This window comes from Mustela erminea, chromosome X (genome assembly GCF_009829155.1).
Source record: "Mustela erminea isolate mMusErm1 chromosome X, mMusErm1.Pri, whole genome shotgun sequence".
NCBI classification, from domain to species: domain Eukaryota; kingdom Metazoa; phylum Chordata; class Mammalia; order Carnivora; family Mustelidae; genus Mustela; species Mustela erminea.
The window spans coordinates 1281080-1304742 of record NC_045635.1 but is presented as its reverse complement, the minus strand read 5'-3'; the positions used below and the strand labels follow the sequence as shown (position 1 = coordinate 1304742).

Below are 23663 nucleotides of genomic sequence, written 5' to 3'. Positions count from 1 at the left end.
GGAAGAAGGTTTCTATAAGACGCGGAAGGAGATGTCGTTACCAGCTGTATGATTGCTTTGCTCGACAGAGATCATCTCGGTGCCCAAGAAGAATATCTTGAAGATGGCTTTCTAGCACGGATGTCCCTGGCAGGCACTTCCCACGTGTGAAGCACATGGTTCCACCTGGCAGTGGCTCGTGGCCCCAGGGTGACACTGAGTGGTCTCAAGTCTGCTTTGCTGTAAGCTGAGCCTGGCCAATTCCCTTGAAAGCATCTGGATTGGGTGCTGATGTGATTTGCATCTATGGACGTGCATCATGAGCACATCTTTTCATGGTCTATGGGATCAGCGAGGCAGGGAAGACCCAGTCTCGCATTTCTCCAGGAAGAACCTTCTCGCTGTTTCAAGACCAGTGAGAGGCAACATCTTCTCTGCAGTCTGGTGCCATCCTCTGTGTCAATGCCTCCAGCATATTAGAGCAGAAAGAAGAGATTTCTACCTGCTTCCTTTCAAAGTTTCACTCTGGTGCAGGATGTGTAAGACCCCCTCAACTGGGGAGTCTGAGGGAGGGTGATTTGGTGCACCTTCTGACCTCTGGGTTGCAATCTAAATTAAAGGTAGTTCTGTAGGGGACTGTTGCCTCTTAACTCTTGGGAAAGTGTCCAGCTGGGACTTGTTTTCAAATATTTACTGAGTGCTTAGGGAAGTCCCACTGTGTTTAGGAGATACTCTGCCAAAGTCATGGGACCATAGGAAAGAACTGTGGGTCCAACTCAGGACCACAAGAAAAAACTGTTGGTCCAACTCAGCAGGGGTGGTTGGTCCAATCCCAAAGAAGGATCCAGTCTTCCCCTCTCTTTTCCATAGGCTTACTCAGATGACTGATGTTGTGGACCCTTCATTGTCACCAGTCCTTAGCCATCGCTCTGGGATCCCGTGTGACAGAAACCCTCCCAATGCAGAGATTCACGTAACTCGGCTCAGAGATGGCTTCTCTTGGAGGGAAGTGCGTGTTTCTGCAGTTCTGGAAGAAATTTTGCAAAAAAAAAAAAAAAAAAAAAAAAGCCATCGGTTTGGAAACAACTCATGGAAAGTGGCACCAAGGCATAACTGACTGACCTAAATGATCGGGGACATGTCTACCAAACCCGCCCATAGGATGTTCACAGCCTCGGACTGCAGGTGCTTTGAAATCTCAGAAAATGTATTTTTTTAAAAAAAAATGGCCCAGATGTTATTTGCCGCAATCAATGCGGTGACCATTTTGGAAGAAAGTAGGGCACGTGCTATCTATAAACAGGTCCACAAACAGCGTTCTGTGAGTGAGCTGTGTCAGGAAACACACCTTGTCTTCTTAGACTGGTGTCTGGTAAGGGGACCGTGGGACTCCTGGATCTCTCTGGACCCACGTCCGAAAAATTTACAGAAGCATCGCTCCTTAAAGTTGTGCATTCACGGGCTCACGCGTGTCTGGGTGTCCAAGCATTGTATTGTGCTGTGTTGTCCTTTTTAGGTGCCCGGCTTGGAAATACTGACCCGTAATATGTATTTTCAAGTGTTTTAATTATGATTCGATTATGACAGAATATGCGTATATTATAGAAAAATATAAATGTTAGCTATTTTCCAGTGTGTGAGTCATTAAGCTCAGGCACTTTTTCTCTATCGTGCGACGATTTCTGCGATCTGCTTCCAGATTTTTGGTTTTTTGTTCTTGCGTCTTGTGGTAATTGAAGAGGAAACATGCTTTGTTTTCTTAAAAAAAAAAAAAAATGCATTTGGACCAATGCTTTGAGAACAGATGCCAACTCATCTTTCTAAAAACGATGAAATCATCCGAGTCAAAGCACAGGACACTGGGGGTACACACCCACGGTGCTTGGCTTTCCCCTGGTGTCCCGCGGTCCAACGCACGTCGCAGACACATCTGGCCCGCAGACATCCTTGACGAATGCAGGAACGCTTGAGTGAGAATCTGAGACGTGCAAAAATCGACCCTGTCACGCATCCCAGGACTTCAAGCATCAGGATGCTCAAAATGCTTTTTATCGTCTACACAGTGTGTTTTGTTATTATTGTAAACAGCTCTCGGAGACCTCACCTCCCCGGTCCACGGAAAGCAGAAAAAGGATTAACGGCATTAATCTTCCCCAGTGACCTCGGAGGGCGCCCAGGGATGTTTCCTCTTTCCCCACGCCTGTGGATCTCGGCATCATCTGGAAAGAGGAAACACTGTCCACCCAGTTTTTCAATTCCTTAATCTACGTCTAGGAAAGCACGTGGCTTCGGGTTGCAAAAAGCCACAAGGTCCGCCCACCGGGACATCCGTCTGTGAAAGAAGAGAAGAAACGACAAGTTGGTGCCCCTCGGTTTCTGTCCCAGGCTGGGGGAGTGAGGGCTGTTGCAGGAGAGCCGAGGGGAAACGCCAGCGCGAGTCCCCGGAGAGCTCGTGGATGAACAGGCCCGGCACCTTGACTTGAGTGTGTGTCGCTGAGAACCAGCAGCACACACCCAGACAAGCGTCGGAAACGTGCATGAGAAAAGCAGGAACACCCATCGTTGGAGGTCGGGGTGCCCTCCGGTATTCATAGAGCTTCCCCATCTCAAGGGTCTCGTTGAGTTCCGTTGGAAGGGACGCCGTGGTGTGGCTGAGTCGTGGGCACCGTCCATGCGTGTCTTAACCTGTGGATTAGGGTGCTTTCTGTCCCATCTCTGACTGTTCGAGAGGTACAGAGCATGACCAGTCTCTCCCCCGATGCACACCGTCCGTTGTCAACATGCTCACGTGTTTCCACACTTCCCCAGCCTGCTCAGCTTGCCGCAGAAGGCTGACCCACAGGGCCCTCACGCATGGGGTTCCCTTGTGCTCTGGCTGCCCCTTGGGGTCCCAGCGATGGGGAACCTCTGCTGAGGTTGGAGGGAACGGCTTTCAAGGTGTTTGCACCCCTGGCTTCCTCAAGCAATGTCCCCAGGGTCCACGGTCTTTGTTGTCTTCTCCAAGACCCCTGCTCCTGTCTGCTGTCTGTCCCTCCCCTGGGACACCTCTTCCCTGCTTACTGGGGCTGTGGGTCTTGGGGAGCAAGAGCAGAGAAGAGACATGTCTCTGTGGTCATCTTGTATCGAGGGCACCTGCTCTCAGCCTCTCTCATCCCCGTGCACGCCGACCTCGAGCACCTGGCCCAGGTGTGTTCGACAGGTGTCTCCACTGTCAGGTCCTTCTTTTACCTCCTCTTCTCCATACTGTTTGGAGGGACATCACCATGGGCAACGCACACCTAATATTGGGGTCTTTAAAAGTAAATATGTCTCGGATTGAACCTCCTTACTTAAGAAGGGAGACAGTACATTTCCCTTTATAATAAAGGTGGGAAGGGCACCTGGGTGGCTCAGGCGCTAAGCGTCCGTCTTTGGCTTGGGTCGTCCTGGGATCAAGTCCTGCATCAGGCTCCCTGCTAAGTGGGGAGCCTGCTTCTCCCTCTGCCTCTGCGTCTCTCTCTCTCTCTCTCTGTCTCTCATGAATAAATAAATAAAATCGTTTTTTTAAGAAGTGGGGGAAAACACCCGGCAATAACCGTAAACACCTTCCACCATGAGCCAACTTGAATCCGGTATCCCTTCTACCCACGGCAGAGTGGTTTCTCTTGGGCTGAACATCCCAGACGTAACCATTATAAACTTTCAACGAAATTTTTTTTAAAAAATGGAATTATTCGAAGAGGCTGGTGCGTGACCCCAGACAGGCAGAAACTGTAAGGGAGGAACCGTTCTTGAAATAAGGAGGAAGGACCCTGTGTGAGATCTGCATCTCAACGGCTTGTCTAGAGGACCCAGGTCCCCGGCAGGTGACCTGGAGGCAGTGGGGGAGCTGGAAACTTTGCAGGGGAATTAGCATGCACGGAGCATGGTTGCTGCCCAGGTACCCGGGACAGGAGGAAGGAGCCACAGCGGGGACCCCGTGGGGCTGTGTTTCAGCATCTGGGTGTGAAGGTCGCCCAGCTCCCTGGTGGGTCTGCCCTGGGCATGAGGAGGGAAACCCGGGGAACGGGGGACCGTCTTCAGCACCGTGCAAAGATTTCAGGGCTGCCCCCGGCGGGGAAGGTGGCATTGCCTTTATGTTCGGCCTGGTGACCTGTCGGCGGCACTCTGCGGAGTCGAAAACACGCCATCGCCACGTCCACGCCCAGACCCACAAAGATGGACACGGAGCAGCAGGGGGACGTAATCGAAAGTGAGGTCAGAAGCAGCATCAGTAGGAACCGACCCCGGCAGCCTCCATGGTGGAAAGGGCAGACACTACTTTATTCTATTCTAGTCCATTCTAGTCTTTGTATTCTATTCTGCCCTCTTATCTTACTGAATTTAATTTCATGTAATTTTGTCTTATTTCATTTTATTTTATCTACTTTTATCTTATTTTTATTTAATGTTATTTTAATGTTATCTAATTTATTTTATTTAACTTTATCTTCTTATTTCAAATGTATTTTGTCTGATTTTATCTTATCTCATTTTAATTTATCGAATGTTATCTCATTTTTATTTAATTTTATCTTATCTTATTTTAATTTTATTTTATCTGATTTTATCTTATTTGGAAATTTTTCTTATTTTAATTTATCTACTTTTATCTTATTTTTATTTAATTTATCTTATTTTTATTTTATTTTACCTAATTTTCTCTTATTTTAAATCTATTTTGTCTAATTTTATCTTATCTTATTTTAATTTATCTAATTTTATCTTATTTTTATGTAATTTTATTTTATTTGAACTATTTTATCTTATTTGGAATCTATTTGGTCTAATTTTATCCTATCTTATTTTAATTTATCTAATTTTATCTCATTTTTATTTAATTTTATCTTATCTTAATTTATCTAATTTTGTTATTTTTATCTAATTCTATCTAATTTTGACTTACTTTATCTTATATTATTTTAATTTTATTTTACCTAGTTTTCTCTTATTTCAAATCTATTTGGTCTAATTTTATCTTATTTTAATTTATGCAGTTTTATCTTATTTTTATGTAGTTTTATCTTAATTTTATTTGATCTAATTTGATCTTATTTCAAATCTATTTGGTTTAATTTGTATCATATCTTATTTTAATTTACCTAATTTTATCTCATTTTATTTTATCTAATTCCATTTTATTTTACTTTATCTTATTTCCATTTTATTTCATTTTTTCTAATTTCATTTTATTTGCCTTTATCTTATTTTAATTTTCCTTCATTTTGTTTCATCTAATTTTATTTCATCTAATTGTATCCCATTTTATTGTCTCTTACCTTCATTTAATTTTATCTGATTTTATTTTATCTTAATTTAATTTTATCTTATTTGATTTTATTTTAATTCCAGCCGTAGTTACTGTACAAGACAATATTTGTTGCTGGTGCAGAATGCCCTTTCTTTCCAAGACTACATCATATTCCATTCTATTCATGGGCCACATGCCATTTATTCATCCAACCATCCATCCATCCATCATCCATCCATCCATCATCCATCCATCCATCCATCCAACCTACCATCCATCCATCCATCCAACCATCCATCCATCCATCCATCCATCCAACCATCCATCCATCCATCCATCCATCCAACCATCCATCCATCCACACATCCATCCAACCATCCATCCATCCATCCATCCAACCATCCATCCAACCATCCATCCATCCATCCAACCATCCATCCATCCATCCATCCATCCATCCAACCATCCATCCATCCATCCATCCATCCATCCAACCATCCATCCATCCAACCAACCATCCATCCATCCATCCATCCATCCAACCATCCATCCATCCATCCATCTATCCATCCATCCATCAGATCTATCAAATCTATGTATCTATCATCTACCCATCCAACCATCCATCCATCCATCCATCCAACCATCCATCCAACCATCCATCCATCCATCCATCCAACCATCCATCCAACCATCCATCCATCCATCCATCCAACCATCCATCCAACCATCCATCCATCCATCCAACCATCCATCCATCCATCCATCCAACCATCCATCCAACCATCCATCCATCCATCTATCCATCCATCCATCCATCTACCCATCCATTCATCCATCCATCTCCACATCCATGGGATAACATGTCCATCCAACGCTTCCGTACATCACCTGGTGCTAACCTGCAACAACCCATGTTGTCACAGTGCGGAATTTTGAGCACCATCTTGTAGAAAGAGGAATTGCACAAAGGCTGGGAGATATGGGGTGTTTTCCAAATTTAGCCATCCTGTGTGGGTCTGTGTCCAAAGGTTGGAGCTTGGGCATATGATGCATTTCTTTGAGCATCTCTGTTCTGCTCCACGATCTGGCCCTAAATTCTGCCGACCTCGTAGAAAAGTCCTAATGTTCATAGTCATGCTCAAAACCCTTACCACGGCCCCCCAAAATCTGGGTAGATATGCCCGCCATGACTCCCGTGATTCTTTTGGAAGGAATGACCAGGGACCCCATGCTTGGGGAGACTCATAGGCTCACACATCGAAGATCGAGAACCCACATGGAATGGATACTACCACTGGGAAATGAGGACAAAGCCAAGACACTAAAGATATTTCCCAGGAAACAGTCAGGACCCTAAAGCAGAGAAACGTTTTCCCGTTCTCCGAGTTCCCTGCGTGTGTCTTCTCAAAGCCTCTGAGGATCCCCGTGCGAGATCAACACGGTCACCTGAAATCCTGAACTTTTGGAACAGGTCTGGGAGGTTTCACGTGGGGTTTCCAGACCCCGGAAGCTGCCCCGGGACTCAAGGAACAACCCCCTTTGGAGAAACACCAGCACCCAGAGCTGCTTCAGATGCACCCGCTCCCAGATCAGAGATTTGGAAACCGATCTCAAAGTCAACGCTCTCTTGCTTCACCCCCCACCACCCCGGGACACTGAAGACGTTCCCGTTATTTCGTGTGTGCCCACGGAGGCACCAGCAGGCTTACAGCCGCGTGCGCAATTAAGGACCACGAAAGGCAAAAGAAAAACAAAAGCAACCCCCAACAACAAACCACAAACCAAAAGGCATAGCCAAACCCAAAACTTCTGCAAGGTTCAGTGTGTGCCATTTTTTCAATTTTTTTAAAAAAGATTTTACTTATTCATTTGAGAGAGAGAGAGAGCATGAGCGAGTGGAGGGTCAGAGGGAGAAGCAGATTCACCGCTGAGCAGGGAGCCTGACATGGGACTCGATCCTAGAACTCCAAGATCTTGACCTGAGCCAAAGGCAGTTGCTTAACCAACGGAGCCACCCAGGAGTCCCCGTTGTGTGCCATTCTGTAAATGGGACTCCTGCCGGGTTCCCCATCATCACAACCTTACAAGGTGGAATGAAATTGTGCATCCGTGGTGCAAAGACCCCCAAACCAACCTTATGTCCAGCACCAACTGCGCCTTCTGGCACCCCCAAGGTCACCCCCAGGTACACAGGTCCCCGACATGGACACGGACGGCTCTGCCAAGCTGCCGTAACTCTTACGGTTTCGTCATGTGAAAACAGCATAAAACCAGCAAAGGGAACAGGTGTATGGGGCACGTTCGAGGAGGAACCGGGTGCGAGCCTCCAGCGGCCCCTCCCAGCGGGCTCAGGCACAGCACGTAGCCCTCCCAGCGGTGACACATGACAACACGCAGCCACCGCCAACGTGCACGGCTGCGTACCTGTGCATCTGCCCTCCCCCAAGCAGCGTCCGCGTGCCTCAAAGCCCCCCAACCCTAAATCCCATTGTAGCATGGTCCATCTGCATGTCACAGGGCTCAGAGTCTTGCTCCTGGAAGCCCAGGGACCCACGCTGGAGCTGTCTTTGTGCAAAGTGGATTCTTCCCTGCACACCTCGGCAGGCAAAGAACATTCCGGATTTGGACCCGCGAGTTCAAGGAGTTGTTATATGACAAGAACTGTCAGAGGTGATGTCCCCTGGGCACCCCTCCCCAGAAGCATCGTGCATCATGAGTGCCGCTAATTGTCCTACGTGGCACGGGACAACACCCCGCGCCACAGGGACACTCGTCCCGGGAGGCTCAGCAGTGAGGACGTGTAGACACCGTGTTCAGACGCCAGCCTCCGAGAGACGCTCTCTCGCAGTGCAAACTGGGGACATGCTTTCTCTAACGCATCCGTGTTTTAGGTCCACGTCTTGCACCGACCGCGACCTTTTTCTGGCTTTGTGTTTGGGTCCGCGCTGCAACAAGGAGCGCCAGCAGCAAATATGCTCACCAGCTAGGCACGGTGCCCCCCGACCCGTGGTGTGAGCCACTCTTGCAGCAGAACCTTGTCCCCCGAGCAAGCTGGAGAGGACCAACGCGACACAAAAGCGGAGGGCCACTTCCAGGCAAGATTTCCAGACGCCATCGGCGGGGAACGTGCCCAGGCACAGGGCCCTCGTGAACGCAGGGAAGGCCGCGCCGTGACTCCGCAGGGCCCCTGCCCAGAAGGCAACCCGAACCCCACCCCAGACAGCCAAGAGGCTCAACCCCGGGGCGCGTCCTCAATGCATTGTCTCCATCTGCAAACCCATCACGAGCACATCTTACTGAGGTCCCACTCGCACCCGGGACCTAGGAAGAGAGGACACACCACCGGCCACTTGCCCTTTTTTTACCAATACTGAGGCACCTTCCTGGTCAACCTGCTGCCGATTTATTGATTCTTTGTTTCTTAGCTTTTTTCTTTTAACATTTAATTTTGAAGTACCTCAACCTTGGTAAAATTCACATAACATAGACGTCACCGCTGTGCAGTGCATGATTTGGAGGCAAGGACCGTATTTACGGGTTTGCAACCGTCCCCTGTACCCACCTCCAGGATATATGCAATCCCCCACCAAAAAGAGACGGCCCGTGCCCTATTCCTCCTGTCCCCCAGCCCCTGGCATCATGAACCTGCTTTCTGTCTCCACGGATTTGCTGATTTGAGGCATTTCCCATCAACGGGGTGGCACACGGTGTGGTCTTGGGTGCCGAGGGTGCTCTCCTGCAGCATCACGGCCTCAGGGTCTATCCATGGGGCAGGGGGTGTTAGGGTTGGGCTCTTTTTCCTGCCTAAGTACTATTCCCCTGGACGGATGGACGGACACATATATTTATCTGTCCACCTGCTGACGAATGATGATCGTAAACACTTCATTCCGTCATATTCAAACGCCCTTTTTACATGGTTAATATCAGTGATTTTTTTTTAAAGATTTTATGTATTTCAGAGAGTTTGCATGAATTGCCAAGGGGCAGAGGGAGACGGAGAAGCAGGAGGCCCAATTTGGGGCTCGATCCCAGGACCCTGGGATCATGACCTGAGCCGAAGGCAGAGGCTTTAACCCACTGAGCCACCCAGGTGCCCCGGCAATCTGCATTTTTAAGAAGTGCCTCAGCGTTTTATTTTATTTTATTTCATGGTTATTTATTTTATTTTATTTTTTTATTTTACATTTTGTTAATTTATTTTATTTTATTTAGTTTATTTTATTTTATGCATTTTATTTTATATTTGATTAATTTATTTGACTTTCATTCCTTCTATTTTATTTTATATTTTACTAATTTATTTTAACGAATTAATTTTATTTTATTAATTTTTAAATTTCATTTTATTTTGTTTTATTTTATTTTATGCATTTTATTTTATGTTTTATTAATTTATTTCATTTATTTCATTGTATTCTATTTTGTTTTGTTTTATTTCATGGTATTGTATTTTGTTTTATATTTTATTAACTTATTTCATTTCATTTTTTTATTTCACTGTATTTTTTTGGTATTGTGTCATATTGTATCATATCCTATCATATATTGTTTTACATTACTGGTCATTTCTGGTGAGTCTGGGTGGTACCTCCAGGACACCAGCTTTAACCCGTGTCTCCAGACTCACGGGGAAACGTCCTTGTCCATCCTGAGCTGTGCACACAGGGCATCTTGATAGGCTCCCAACTGGCCTTGACCGTCCTTGGAGACCTTGGGCTCCCCCTGCCCTCCAGTGCCTCCCCAACCCACACTCCCAACCACACTGTGGGTGAAGGACCCGTCTTGGGACTCCGTATCATAAACATCATACACTTCCTTGGGGTCTGGAGAAAACCCCGAGGTCCTTGACCCACCCAAGTTGTAATTCTCCGCCACGCTCTGCTTTCACTGATAAGGTCCACGTCTTATCCTGGGGACCAGGCATGGAGCCTCCTGTCCCCGAGGCCGTAGGCTTGGGGTCCTTGCCAGCTTGTGGGATCATTCCAACAAGCCTAACACATCCTCCCCGGGGACTCAGGGCTTGTCACCTCTCGGTACTGAAACCCTTGCAGATTCACTGCGTCCTCCTAGGGAAGTCCTCATGGCCTAGTGTGGTGTGTATCTGGGGCCTAGAGGAACTATAGGGTCCTTCTGGCCTCCTCGGGGACGTCCCATATGGGCCCCTTCCTTGTCCTGTGACAAACAGATGCACACTTCATGCCGTACGGGGAAACGCCGCTGGTTCAAACCCTCCCTCTCCCCACGACCTGCGTCATTCGTTGCCATCTTCACCGTGTCTTCTCCCCACCCCGACTTTGGAAGAAGGGAGCCCGGAAAACGTTGTCACGGGCTCTCGGGAATCTCATGAGCGCCCTGATGTGTGCACGGAGAGCTGCAGAGATGTTGTGGCCCTGGGCACTAGGAGGCTCTCAGCGCTGTGGTGGACATCCTGGGTCCTGGGTGGACCTTCTTCTTCTGGTGCAGGTGATGCTACCTCCGAGTGCTGTGGTCCTCACACCCTCGATGGGGCAGGGGTTCCTGGAGCACGGTGGCCTTGGGCAGCGAGTGGCCGGTCCCCCAAAGTTACCCCGGCACGAATCCCACCCCGCCACGCCCCAGCCGCCATGACTGTGCGCCGTGGTAGAGCACCAAGGGCTTTGCAGGTGGAATTCTGGTGCGCACCTAAAAATAGGCCGGTGATCCTGGATTGACCTGGTGAGACCTTCCTAAGCCCAAAAGCCCTCAGACGCAGAGGACTGGGTGCCACGGGAGTCACAGAGACGGGGCAGGAGGGGAAACTGTCGACATTCCAAGAGTGGGCTGTGGGGGGATCTGCTAGGACCAACGGTTTGCCCCCTGCTGACAGCTGTGCCCCAGAAATAGGAACCTTAGCCCCACAATCGCCAGGACCCCGCTTCCGCTCGGGACCTCCTTGAGGACCGGTTCATGAGATGGGGGTCCTCTCAGACCCTTGCTAGAAGCACCTAGGGAAGCCTGTGGCTATCAGCACAGGTCACGGCTCTAGGAAACTCCTGGGAACAGGGACAGTTGGAAGGGGGACTGGGGAAAGGAGAAAAGGGGTCTTTAGGGTCACCCCAGACACTGGCTGGCTGTGGGTAACAAGCCTGTCCTTCTGTCTGTTTCTGGACACTCAGATATCCCACTCTCTCCGCTTCCTGCTGGCGTCCCAGCCCAGACCCTAGAACAGAGGACTCCCACTAGGATCCCTTCAGACCTCACCCAGACCCCAGGCCCCCGGCCCAGGGACCCCACTTGGATCTTGGATCCCTGTCCACAGACCCCCACCCTTGACTCCATTCAGACCCTGGACCCCCACTCCTGGAGTCATCCTGCACCAGGAACGGGTGGGCCAGAGCTGCCCATCCCACACACCAGGGAGTGGACAGGGGCAGAAGGTACGGTCACTGTCCCTGATCCTGTTTGTGGGGTGCACCTGGCCCAGCCGGGCAGGCCCATACTCCCACGTGGCAGGGGATCCTGGAAAGGCTGTTTGGCCTCAGTTTCTCAGAGGGTCGCAAAGTCCAGAAGGAGCCTTCCTAATTCAGCAGGGGGGATGCACCAAGCAGGGGTGAGTCCCTACTGTCTCAGATCCCCATGGGAAGCCAGTCCCCTGACCTGAGGAAAGGGGTCCAGCTGCGGGCCAGGTGCTGGGGGACGCTGGTAGCCCTGGGCTAGGGGGCCCCCTGCAGTCAAGGCCTGATGGGTTCGGGTCCTAGGTGATGGAGTTGGGGGAGATCCCCAGACTCAGTGGAGAGGTGTGGCATCCTCTGTGTTGGATCTTGGCAGGGGTGGGTGGTCTCGGCTGGTGTTGGGAAGGATGCAAGTCTGCAGTGCACTGGCTGTTACAATGGGGGGGCATGTGACCGGGGGTCCTGGACCTTGGCAGGCCTGAAGTTCTTGTGGGGCCAGGTTTAGGTGTCCCTTTAGAGGGTTCTGGGTAGGGGTTGGGGTGGGGGCGTGGTTAGTCGCAGTGCAAGTCCAATGATCCAAGAAGGGGTCTGCACAGGGTTGGGGGTGGGGTGGGTTCCAGGGTCTGGGCGGGGACCAGGGCTGGTGTCTTCGACCGGTCCTGGGCAGGGGTGGGGAATCTGGGTGGGGGTTCCTACTCTAGGGACTGCTAGGACCACTACTCCTATTGAAGACTGGGGTCAGGAAGGGTCCGGAAGGGGTCCCAGGTCGGGGACCGGGTCGAGGGAAGGGGTCAGTCCGCAGGGTTCTGGGGTCTGGGTGAGGGAGTGGGGACCCTGGGCCTGTGTCCGGGGTCAGGGTCCCTGGGAAGGGTCTGATGGGTCTTGGCGGGGCGGACAGGTGTCCACGGGCAGGGTCCAGGGGTCTGGGTGGAACCGGGGCGGGGTCTCCGAATCGGGTCAGTGTTCAGATAGGGTTCTGGGGTTGGGGCGGGGTTGGGGAAGGGTCCCTGGGCGGAGTCCGGGGTCGGGGCGGAGTTCCGGGGATCTGGGCGGGGTCGCGGAGGGGTCCCTGGTCGGGGTCCGGGATCAGGGCGGGGTTGCGGAGATCGAGGCGGGGTCAGGGAGGAGTCCCGGGGTCGGGGCGGGGTTCTGGGGATTGGGGCGGGTCGGGGAGGGGTCTCCGGGTCGGGCCCGGGACCGGAGCGGGGTTCCGGGGGTCTGGGCGGGGTCGGGGAGGGGTCCCGGAGCGGGGTCCGGGGTCGGGGCGGGGTTCCGGGCGCCTGGGCGGGGTCGCGGAGGGGTACTGGGGACCTGGGCGGGGTCGGGAAGGGGTCCAGGGGCGGGGTCCGGGGTCGGGGCGGGGTTCCGTGGACCTGGGCGGGGTCGGGGAGGGGTCCCCGGGTCGGGCCCGGGGCCGGGGCGGGGTTCCGGGGGCCTGGGCGGGGTCGGGGAGGGGTCCCGGGGCGGGGTCCTGGTTCGCGGCCCGGGGCGAGCAGGCGGGCGGGCGCGGAGGGCGGGCCGCGCGGGCGCGTTTCCGCCGGCCGGTGTCGCGCCGGGTCCCGGGGGCGGGCGGCGGCGGGCGGCGCGGAAGCGGCGTCCGGGCAGCCATGTCGCCTTTGTCTGCGGCGCGGGCGGCCCTGCGGGTCTACGCGGTGGGCGCGGCGGTGATCCTGGCGCAGCTGCTGCGGCGCTGCCTCGGGGGCTTCGCGGAACCAGGTCAGCAGGGCGCGGGCGCGCGGGCGGGGGCCGCGGGCAGGGACGGGGGGCGGCGGGGGCGCTGGCGACAGCGGGCGGAGGCGCGCTCCTCGCGCGGCGGGACCCGGGGCGGGGGGCGCGGGCGGGCTGGCGGCGGGGGAGGCGCGCGGCGGGGGCTGGGGAGGCCGAGCGCGCCCCGCGAGCCTCTCGTGCGCGCGCGTCTCGGCTGCCCGCTCGCGCCTGCCCCGGGGCCTGGGTCTGCCGGAAGCCCGCGACCTCGGCCTCCGGGGTCACGGCCGGGCCCGCGCGCGCGCGCGCCCCGAGCCCCCCGCGCCCCCCGACCTCGGGCTGTGCGCGCGCCGGCGGGGGTCGTTCGGAGAGCGCGCGCGCGGGCCGGGAGCGCGGCGGGGAAGCCCCGGAGGCTCCCCCTGTTCCAGCCGCGGGTTAGGCGGCCGCGGCCTTCCCGGAAGGCCTGGCCGCGGCGCCGCGGGGCCCAGCGCGGCCCGGGGCACTGGGGAGCCCGGCCGGTGCTATGGGGACCAATGCCTGCCGGGAGCCAACTCCGCGCCGCTGCCTGGAACACCGCCGCGCCCTCCCCAGGCCTCGGGGTCGGGACCCGCTCGAGCTCTGGTAAGCCCGGCGGGACCTCCGGCGTGCGCCCTGGGTCTGCACAGACACATGCCCGGGGCGGCCAAGCCACAATCCCGGAGGCCTTCCTGCGTGCGCGGCTGCGCGGAGACGCACAGGAGCCCTCGCCTGTGGGCGCAGCCGGGGCAGTTTATTTTTAGGTGACAAATAAGTGTTTTCCAAAACAAGGTTTTCCGTGGGAACTGGGGTGGGGAGCGGCCTCGTAGCTGAGCGCGTTCCTGCCGGGCCTAAGAGGAGAGCCGCACTCTGAGCGCGACTTGTGCAGTTACCGAGTGTGCGAGGGGTCGGCTCCGCTCTGCAGCTGCACACGCAGCATCCGTCCTCGCCAGAATACACTTGACCTTCGGTCAGCGCTGCTGTGACATGACCACCTTCACCTACATGTTGCTTTTCCTTTTTGTGTGTGTTTTTGGTTGCCTTTTTATTTATTTATTTTTTTTGGATACGGAGTGCAGGGTCCCATAAGTGCATTTTTTCCTCCCTTACGGTTTTTTCATCCCACTTCTTCCTCTCCCTTCCTTGGAAGAACCCAGCATCCAGGGTTGACAACTCACAAAAACCACGTGTGCGTGTGCGTGCACCCTGTGTGCCCTGGGTCAGGTTTCTGGGCTTTTCCTGGTTATGTTTTGGGGGCCGTCAGAAGTTATAAGCGGATTTTTCAGTGTGTGCCAACCCCCACGTGCTTGCAGGGGTCAGCCGCGCCTCTGAATTCCTTTGTCTACCCATTCACGAGGGAGGGGGTCCCACTTGGACAACCTCGGCTCTGAGTAGGAACAAGACATTTTCCAGGGAGCCCTACCTTCCCAGACCTCCAGCCAGGGAAATGACTCTTTGTTTTTCTCGAGCGGAGCTTTTAACTTGGGTGATAACACTCGAATTTGTGCGGTTTTTTTTTTTTTTCTTTTTTCCCCTTAAAACGTATGTGTACGCATTAGAAGTGAATGCAGGGTAAGAGCGAGTAGGCATTCCAGGGCTTGGAGACTGGGAAGTCAACATGTGTCCTTCCAATCAGCTTGTAAACTGAGGAACAAGGAGAAACAGCCCCAGACCCATCGAGTACCGTGGCTTACAGGTACCCGTGTGGTTTCGCTCTGAGACGGGTCTTGTCACCTACCTAGAAGCCCGGACCAGGAGCTTCCCGGCAAGACGGGGTCGATCTGGGAATGGAATTTTAGCCTTGGACGTTGTGCGCCCCTGTACGGGCACACCGAAACGTGCGTTTGCAAAACTTGTTTGCCGTGTGCAGCCGGGGGTGGCGTGCTCTGTTCTTTCTACTTGTTGATTTAAAACAAACAAATAAAAATTTGTTGAAATACAGAGTCCTCGTGAAGGCATGTGCCAGCCAGAGGAATCCTTCTGGGTGTTCTAGAAGACGAACCTTTATACATAAGGACGGACTTTAACTTGCTGGCCCTCGGCGAGCCCCAGCCTGTCTGTGGTCTCAGGAACGATTTTAGGTACTGGTGGGAGCGCGTCCCGGCCGCGGGTCTGCTGGTGACCCACATCTCCAAGCTGCAAACCATGGCTTTGCCTTTTAAAGCTTTTCTGATCTGCCTCTTACTGCACTGGGCGTTTGGACAAGAGCCGCTGAACTCTGCCCTAGGCTTCCAGCTAAGCACTAACAAAGATCCAGTTCCCATTTCCAGCTGGAAATAACTCAACTTTTTTTTTTTTTTTTTTTTTTTCAATCCCAGACCAGGAGGATGGTCTTGGACCTTTTAGAAAGGGGAGTACGTGGCGGCACCTACGAGGTCTGCTTCCGCTTGGATTGTAGGAAGAAAAAAAGCAGAGTGCAGCCATCTTAAGTGTTAAGAGGTGTTATTTTCTTAACATTTGTCCAAAAGCAAGATCCTTTAGAGACTCGGGTTGGATGGTTGTGCCTCTTCCGAGACGGTCTGATTTCCAGGTTCTCTGTCTTCTCCAGACTGTATCTAGGTGTCCCACACGGGGAGGTGTGTCTCTTCGTCGTATCTTAAAATACACGAGCTAATGACCGCATTTTCTATCCGAACGGGACCCCCAAATCTCAAGCTCTGGCCGAAGGGCTGCTCCAAGTTGCCCCAATCTTAGATGCGTGGTCACGGGGGCGGGATCCACAAGGGTCATCCGTTGGAAATGAAACATCTCGATGCATCCGTGGGTTCTGAAATGGAGATTTTGGATGGAATTTTCCTTAAAAATTCCGTGGGGGGGGGGTGGACGCGTGAGTGGCTCCGTCGGTCAGGGAAGCGTCTGCCTTCGACTCGGATCATGATCCCAGGGTCCTGGGATCGAGTCCCGCGTTGGGTTCTGTGCTGGGTGTGGGGGTTTGCTTCTCCCTCTCCCTCTGCCTGCTGCTCCCCTGTTGTGCCTTCTCTGTCTGTCAAATAAATAAATAAAATCCTACAAACAAATTCCATGGGAAGTCGGCAGGCTCCCTGATAATACGGACAACGGACTCGTTCATGCGTGCTAAACCTGTGAAGGCCATACCCACCTCAAAGTATGTCAGCCAGCCCACTTACGGAGCTATTTTGGGAGGACTCCTAGTTTCCAGACTACAGGGCGTTGGAGCGCCTATCCAGGGAAAGTAGATTCTTGTTGCTTTTGTGCGCACGTGGACATGAACGGGGTCTCTAGGGAAGTGAAATCGGGCGGGGGTGGGGTGGGGTGGGGGTGGGGGTGGTATTCAAATTTCATGATCGAGGGTCCCTTTGCTCTCCAAAAAAAGGAAGGACCCCAAAGGACCATTTGTTAGGCCAGTTTTGCCTGTGGGGAGTTAAACCAGAAATTTAAAACATATTTAAGATCCGTGTTTCAGATAACAAAGACAAGCCAGTTGCTTGTAACTACCAGTGATATGGGTTTTTCAGATGCTAAATAGCTCCACTCTCCATGATAGAGTTCTCCAAGCCACAGAGTACTGTAGTGAGCCCTAGTGACCCTGACCGGCGCCACTGGGAGCCGATGGGAGCCCAGCGGTACGGATGGTGGCGGAAAGACATCCCTGTCCAGTGGCTGTCCAGGGGCTCACGGGAAACCTCCCTGTCCTTGTCACCTGCTTTCCTAGGTGACCCCAAAGACTGTGACCTAAGTGATCTGACTGGGCTTATGGAAGGTGCGGCTTTGGGGGTCCTCTTTCCTGTGTTTGCTGGCCTCCTGGGCTCCATTCAGGCCGCGGGGAAGGCGTCAGGCTTTCCGTCCTGCCGTGTCTGCCTTCCTTGGGATGTGCTGTTTGGCAACATGGAAAGAAACCGGCTACTTTCGCTGCAAGAGTCAGGACCCCCAGGAAGGGCTTGGGGATGGTTCCCCGGAGGGGCTCTGACGACTTGCCAGGAGGAGTGCAGAAAGCTTGCCTTGAAGAAAGCTTTACTGGGGACCCTGACCGACGCCACTGGGAGCCCAGCGGTACAGATGGTGGCGGAAAGACAGCCCTGTCCAGTGGCTGTCCAGGGGCTCACGGGAAACCTCCCCCGTCCTCGTCACCTGCTTTCCTAGGGGACCCCAGAGACTGTGACCTAAGTGATCTGACTGGGCTTACGGAAGGTGCGGCTTTGGGGGTCCTCTTTCTGCAAATCGTGGCTGTGTCGGAGCCGCTCCACCTGCGCTGGAGACCCTGGGCCTCCTCGTCTCTCAACTCCGTCCCTGCAGTTGGTCACAGTGACCGTGTCCTCTGTCCGGCCCAGGTACCGTGATGCCCCTTTATCCTGCGTGTTGTGACGTCTTCCAGGAAGACCTCATGTGGACCAGCGTGGCGGGGTGTGGCTCTGTGACGTGGGGGGCATCTCCGGCATGATGTTGACGCTCAGTATCTTTTAAGGTTTTACCCTTGTCTTAGGAGTGCTCTGAGTAAGCCTTACCTTAGTACCACTGGCTTAGAAGGTCAAAAATTCATCCTTCCCAGCTCTGGACAGCATAGTCAGATCCAGGCAGGGCAGGGCTACTGAGATCCAGGCCGTGCAGGGCCAGGCTCCCTCGAGAAGCTGTAGGAGTGGGTCTTTCCTGCTTTTTTCAGCTTCTTGGGGCTCCTGGCTTGTGCCTGCATCCCTTCCATGACCTTATGACATTTCATTTAATCACACCTGGGTCCTATTTCAAATAAGGTTCCATTCACAGGTTCTGGGAGTGCCCGAATTCTGGTGGTGGGGGGGCACTGTGTCATCCCCGCTAGACATCGAGATTGCGTTCTGGACATGCTCCTGATACTCAGAAAATGCCTGGTTGGTGTGTTTTTTTTTTAAACCCCCTGAGCACTGTACAGTGGGTGGGAAGGTTGCAGACTCAACACACACCTTTGAATAGAACCCAGCTGCTGTTCTGAGGGTGTCCCTGCCCTGATCGGTGGGACAGGACGAGGGGGCATCAGGGACTGTAGGAACCTTGGGGGCGTGGCTTCTAGGTCAACTCCCCTTTGAGAGTCTGGTGATGCTGAAACTGGGGCACAGCCAATGTGTATCTGTGCGCACAGGTATGACTGCCCCCGGTGGGCGTTGTCAGAAGCTCCTTTCACGGGATCAAGATGTCCATTACCGTCTCACTAAAGTTACCGATGACGGATGTGCCAAAGATAAAAGGACCACATGCCACGTTCTAAAAGGCATCATTTGGAAAACGTAAAATTTGGGAAGGAAAAAAAAAAAAGGAAAGAAAACATAAAATTTGGAGGAAAAAAAAAAAAGTTGCCATGCCTCTTAGCCAACTTAAAGACTGCTTTGTCTGAATTAAAAACCGTTTTTGCTTCTTGGATACCCGGGACCAACCTTGGGGATGTGGTGCCTCACATGGTTGTTCACAAGGAGGCTTGAGGTGCTGGTGCTGGTGGGTCCTCCCGGGCTGGCGGCCGAGCTGAGGCAAGTAGGGGCTTCGGTGGGCCGCCAGCAGTTTGTTCCCCCGGAAAGAGACCCTGCCTGGCTGGTGGCAAGATGGTGGACGGCCTAGCGCAGGAAACGGTAAACAGCCGAGGTGGGCCAGGTGCTGTAAAGACCGAGAAACTCAAAGACTTACATGTTTTCAGCCGCGCGAACTCTCGTGCACATAGGAGCTCAGATGCGCGCATTTTCAGACACATGGAGTCTTGCGCGCACCTCGCGCGTTTTCAGATGCGTGGAGTCGTGCGCGCATTGGCGCTCAGAAGCGCACGTTTTTAGACGCGTGGAGTCATGCGCGCGTTGGCACTCAGATGCGCACGTTTTCAGGCGCGTGGAGTCATGCGCGCGTTGGAGCTCAGATGTGCACGTTTTCAGACGCGTGAAGTCGTGCGCGCGTTGGAGCTCAGATGCGCACGTTTTCAGACACTTGGAGTTGCTGTGCACGCCGCACCTAGGAGTGACCTGCAGCAAAGAGGTGCTCATCTGTCAGAGCGCACCCTCCGCTTTCCAAAGGCCATGCGCACCGGGAAAGGTGGTCCCGTGGTGTCCCTCTGCCCTGCGGCTTGGGAGGAGACAGCTGCTTCGGCATGTGGCATGCGCTCGCTCCTCGCAGGGCACCCCCCTGTGCCTGGACCCATTCTCATGCTGTGTTTGTCTTGCTGCTTCTCAGCAGGTGCGCAGGAATGAGTGGAGGCCCCGCAGGCGGGCCGCGGCGCAGAAGCCATGGAGGCGAAAGGCCTGGACCCGTCCCAGACAGACCTCAAGCTAGTGGCCCACCCACGCGCCAAGAGCAAAGTGTGGAAGTATTTCGGCTTCGACACCAACGCCGAGGGATGCATCTTGCAGTGGAAGAAGATATACTGTCGCATCTGCATGGCCCAGATCGCCTATTCCGGCAACACGTCCAACCTCTCCTATCACCTGGAGAAGAATCACCCCGACGAGTTCTGTGAGTTCGTGAAGAGCAACACGGAGCAGATGCGCGAAGCCTTTGCCACCGCCTTCTCCAAGCTGAAGCCCGAGGCGTCGCAGCTGACCCCGCCAGACACGCTGGCCACCAAGGCCGGCCATGGCCATGAGAGCAAGCGGCAGCAGGAGCTCACGGCTGCCGTCATCGGCCTCATCTGCGAGGGCCTGTATCCCGCGTCCATCGTGGACGAGCCCACGTTCAAGGTGTTGCTGAAGACAGCCGACCCCAGGTATGAGCTGCCCAGCAGGAAATTCTTGTGCAGCAAGGCCATCCCTGAGAAGTACGGCGCCGTCCGTGAGGCTGTCCTCAAGGAGCTCAGCGACGCGTCCTGGTGCGGCATCTCCACGGACATGTGGAGAAGCGAGAACCAGAATCGAGCCTATGTCACGCTGGCCGCCCACTTCCTGGGCGGCGGGGCCCCCGGCTGCCTGTCCGTGGGCTCCCGTTGCCTGAAGACCTTTGAGGTCCCTGAGGACAACACGGCTGAGTCCATCACCAGGGTCCTGTACGAGGCCTTCATTGAGTGGGGCATCAGCGCGAAGGTGTTTGGGGCCACCACGGACTGCGGCAAGGACATCGTGAAGGCGTGCTCCCTGCTGGACATCTCCGTGCAGATGCCCTGCCTGGGACACACGTTCAACGCGGGCATCCAGCAGGCCCTGCAGCTGCCCAAGCTGGCTGGGCTGCTGGCCCGCTGCCGCAAGCTGGTGGAGTACTTCCAGCAGTCCACGGTGGCCATGTACATGCTCTACGAGAAGCAGAAGCAGCAGAACATGGCGCACTGTATGCTGGTCAGCAACCGCGTGGCCTGGTGGGGTAGCACGCTGGCCATGCTCCAGCGCCTCAAGGAGCAGCAGTTTGTGATTGCGGGCGTGCTGGTGGAGGACAGCAACAACCACCACCTGATGCTGGAGGCCTCCGAGTGGGCCACCATCGAGGGCCTGGTGGAGCTGTTGCAGCCCTTCAAGCAGGTGGCCGAGATGCTCTCCGCCTCCAAGTACCCCACCATCAGCATGGTGAAGCCTCTCTTGCACATGCTGCTGAACACCACGCTGAACATCAAGGAGACGGACTGCAAGGAGCTCAGCATGGCCAAGGAGGTCATCGCCAAGGAGCTGTCCAAGACCTACCAGGAGGCGCCCGAGATCGACATGTTCCTGAACGTGGCCACCTTCCTGGACCCCCGCTACAAGCGCCTGCCCTTCCTGTCCGCCTTCGAGAGGCAGCAGGTGGAGAACAGGGTGGTGGAGGAGGCCAAGGGCCTGCTGGACAAGGTCAAAGACGGCGGCGGCTACCGGGCGGCCGAGGACAAGATGTACGCGCTGCCCGAGGAGCCGCCGGTGAAGAAGTTGGTGCTGGCGTCCACGCCGCCGCCCACCAACGTCATCAACAGCATGCTGGCCGAGATCTTCTGCCAGACGGGGGGCGTGGAGGACCAGGAGGAGTGGCACGCGCAGGTGGTGGAGGAACTCAGCAACTTCAAGTCCCAGAAGGTGCTGGGCCTCAACGAGGACCCCCTCAAGTGGTGGTCCGACCGCCTGGCGCTCTTCCCCGTGCTGCCCAAGGTGCTGCAGAAATATTGGTGCGTGGCGGCCACGCGCGTCTTCCCGGAGCGGCTCTTCGGCACCTCCGCCAACGTGGTCAGCGCCAAGAGGAACAGGCTCGCCCCGGCACACGTGGACGAGCAGATTTTCCTGTACGAGAACGCGCGCAGCGGCGCGGAGGCCGAGCCCGAGGACGAGGACGAAGGGGAGTGGGGCCTGGATCACGAGCAGGTGTTCCCCCTCGGGGACGCTGTGCACGCCGGCTTCTTTGGGATCAGGGACAGCGGCTTCGTGTAGGTGCCGGCGGGGTGGGGGCGGGTCACCGTGGCACCGCCCCCCCCCCCCCGGGGTGCTCTGCTGTAAATACCCCCCCATGCGCGTATGCGTGGGTGGCCTTGCCAGGGGGAGCAAACGCGCACAGGAGAGAAAGACGCGGCTGCCGCGCCTTCCCTCTGCGAGCCCATTCGCGTCCCAGCAAAGGGGCAGAAACAGGAAGGGAACGTTCCAGAAGTTCCCTTGTGCCCCTGCTGGCTGGTGATTGCAGATAATGACTCCGGGGGCAGCACAGCCAGCAGGGAGAGACGGCTGGAGGGAGGGAGCCCCCTTCCCTTCCTGCATAAATTAATTCCACTCCCAAGGCCGTCCTAGTCTCCATCGGGGGGTTTACGATAATCCCATGAAAAACATCCAGTCTCGCGCATCGTTCCCAGCCCACATGCCTTCCAAAGGCCTCGCAGACCTGTGAGCTCATGTGTCCTCTCCAGCGGAAGTGCGCGCCTTGCCTTTGGCACGGCCGGGGATAGCACGCTCCAACCCACGGGGGCGCCCCGAGTGGAGCAACCGCAAGCTTTGGGTTTGGTGCAGAGCGTGGAAGGGGCCGTGGGGACAACGCAGGAAAAGAGGGGTCTTCTGCCTTTTGTAACATTGCTGCAGTTTGCTTTGTGCGTGTGGTCCTGGTGATGCCGCTGCGCTTGGGTCCTGAGCGTTCTCGCGCGTGCCTGTGTGTGAGTGCAGGGGTGTGTGTGTGTGTGTATGTGTGTGTATGTGTCCCCAGGATGACCACAAGGCCCCCCGCCCTCGGGAGCCCTGCTTTCCAAAATTACCAGGGACCCAAGTGTGCCGAGGGTGATTTCGATTTCTCCAGGGGGCTGCGAACTCTTGCATTCTATCATGTCAAGGCCGCACCACAGGGGCCTGCTGATTTTTTAAAAAAAAACGGACGATGGGACACTTTCGCCTTGATTTTGGGGTTGCTTCTGCTGCTCCCGGAAATCCCAGCTGCTGGTGACGTTCTGAGTGCCAGAGCACCTCCAAGACTATCACAATAGACTTCTAAGGAGGCGGATGTGTCCGTGTCCTGGGGGTGTTACCCCTGTGGTGTCGACCAGGGGCGAGACTTGTATCTTGACGCATCTGACTGGGTTTGAGCCTTCCTCACGGTATCTATTTTTTGTGGGTTTTTTTTTTTCCCGTTTTTTCTTATTTAATGCTTTCGAATTTGACTCTTGTTCAATAAACCCAAGAAACGGATGAGCTCCTAATTAATTGGTCTGATGTGTTTTCATTGTGGTGAAAACCCTTTCAACCAGGAGGGAGGCTTTTGTTGCTCTCTTCAAAGACATTTCCGGGCCACAAAGAACAGAGTTCATGATGCTTTGTTCTGGGGTCCTTGCAAATGACCAAGGCTGTGATCCATTCTGGATATTTGCGCATCCCAAAATGTACGTAAATAAAGCCGCCACTTGGTGACCGGCCATCTGGTGGAGGGCCTTTTGCATTTTCCTTCATGCGAGGAAGGCCGCCACTTGGTGACGTCATGCCGGGGAGCAGGCCTTTTGCATTTTCCTTCACTGGCTTGTGTTCGCACGAGAATGGTTTTATGAGCCTGGGCCTGCCTGAGTGGTGAGCGTGGACCTTTCGTTTTGTGCAGGCATCTGGCTGTTGTCCAACTTCCTCCTCTTCACAAGGCTCCCCGCAGACAAACGGATACGGCACGGTAGTCGGCACTGGCTGACCTCTTCCTGCAGGGAATGTGTTGCCTTGTTGCTAGGTGGGGGCTGACAAAATACTTCCTTTTCACACACAGACACGTGGAGTTGAGAGGGGCCACTTTTTGGCCACCGTCATGGACATAGCCAATGTCTGACGCTCCCCAGGGAGCATGCCCTTGGCCGTGTCTGGTGGGCACCGAATGTGCCTGTCGCTGACCACGGTTGCTACACACACAGCCCGCAGCCCACGTGCATTCTCCTGTCTAAGGCTGCACCCCGCTCGGCTTCCTCACACGTGTGGGTC

General features: G+C 54.4%; 2 protein-coding genes across 5 annotated transcripts in view; both read left to right on the top strand.

Annotated features, from left to right (window-relative positions):
* The first annotated feature begins 13161 nt into the window (after nucleotides 1–13161).
* The window catches only part of DHRSX (dehydrogenase/reductase X-linked), a 147363-nt gene continuing 136861 nt past the window's right edge, over nucleotides 13162–23663 (top strand). For 2 of the 3 annotated variants that reach the window (XM_032331736.1, XM_032331735.1), the window contains exon 1: nucleotides 13162–13380. In XM_032331736.1, the coding sequence (XP_032187627.1) occupies nucleotides 13272–13380 (109 nt within the window). In that variant the 5' untranslated portion in view covers nucleotides 13162–13271. Of the gene's footprint in view, nucleotides 13381–13741; nucleotides 13990–23663 lie in introns of those variants that run through there. The other variant, XM_032331737.1, reaches the window with a different exon arrangement.
* Nucleotides 13267–22909, top strand: ZBED1 (zinc finger BED-type containing 1). Of its 2 annotated transcripts, none has more exons than XM_032331711.1 (2): nucleotides 13267–13380; nucleotides 19525–22909. In XM_032331711.1, the coding sequence occupies exon 2, from the start codon at nucleotides 19578–19580 to the stop codon at nucleotides 21663–21665; it is 2088 nt and encodes a 695-aa protein (XP_032187602.1). In that variant the 5' UTR covers nucleotides 13267–13380; nucleotides 19525–19577; the 3' UTR covers nucleotides 21666–22909. The 2 variants fall into 2 exon arrangements, with proteins under 2 accessions (XP_032187602.1, XP_032187603.1); XM_032331712.1 differs by lacking the exon at nucleotides 13267–13380 and adding an exon at nucleotides 13898–13989.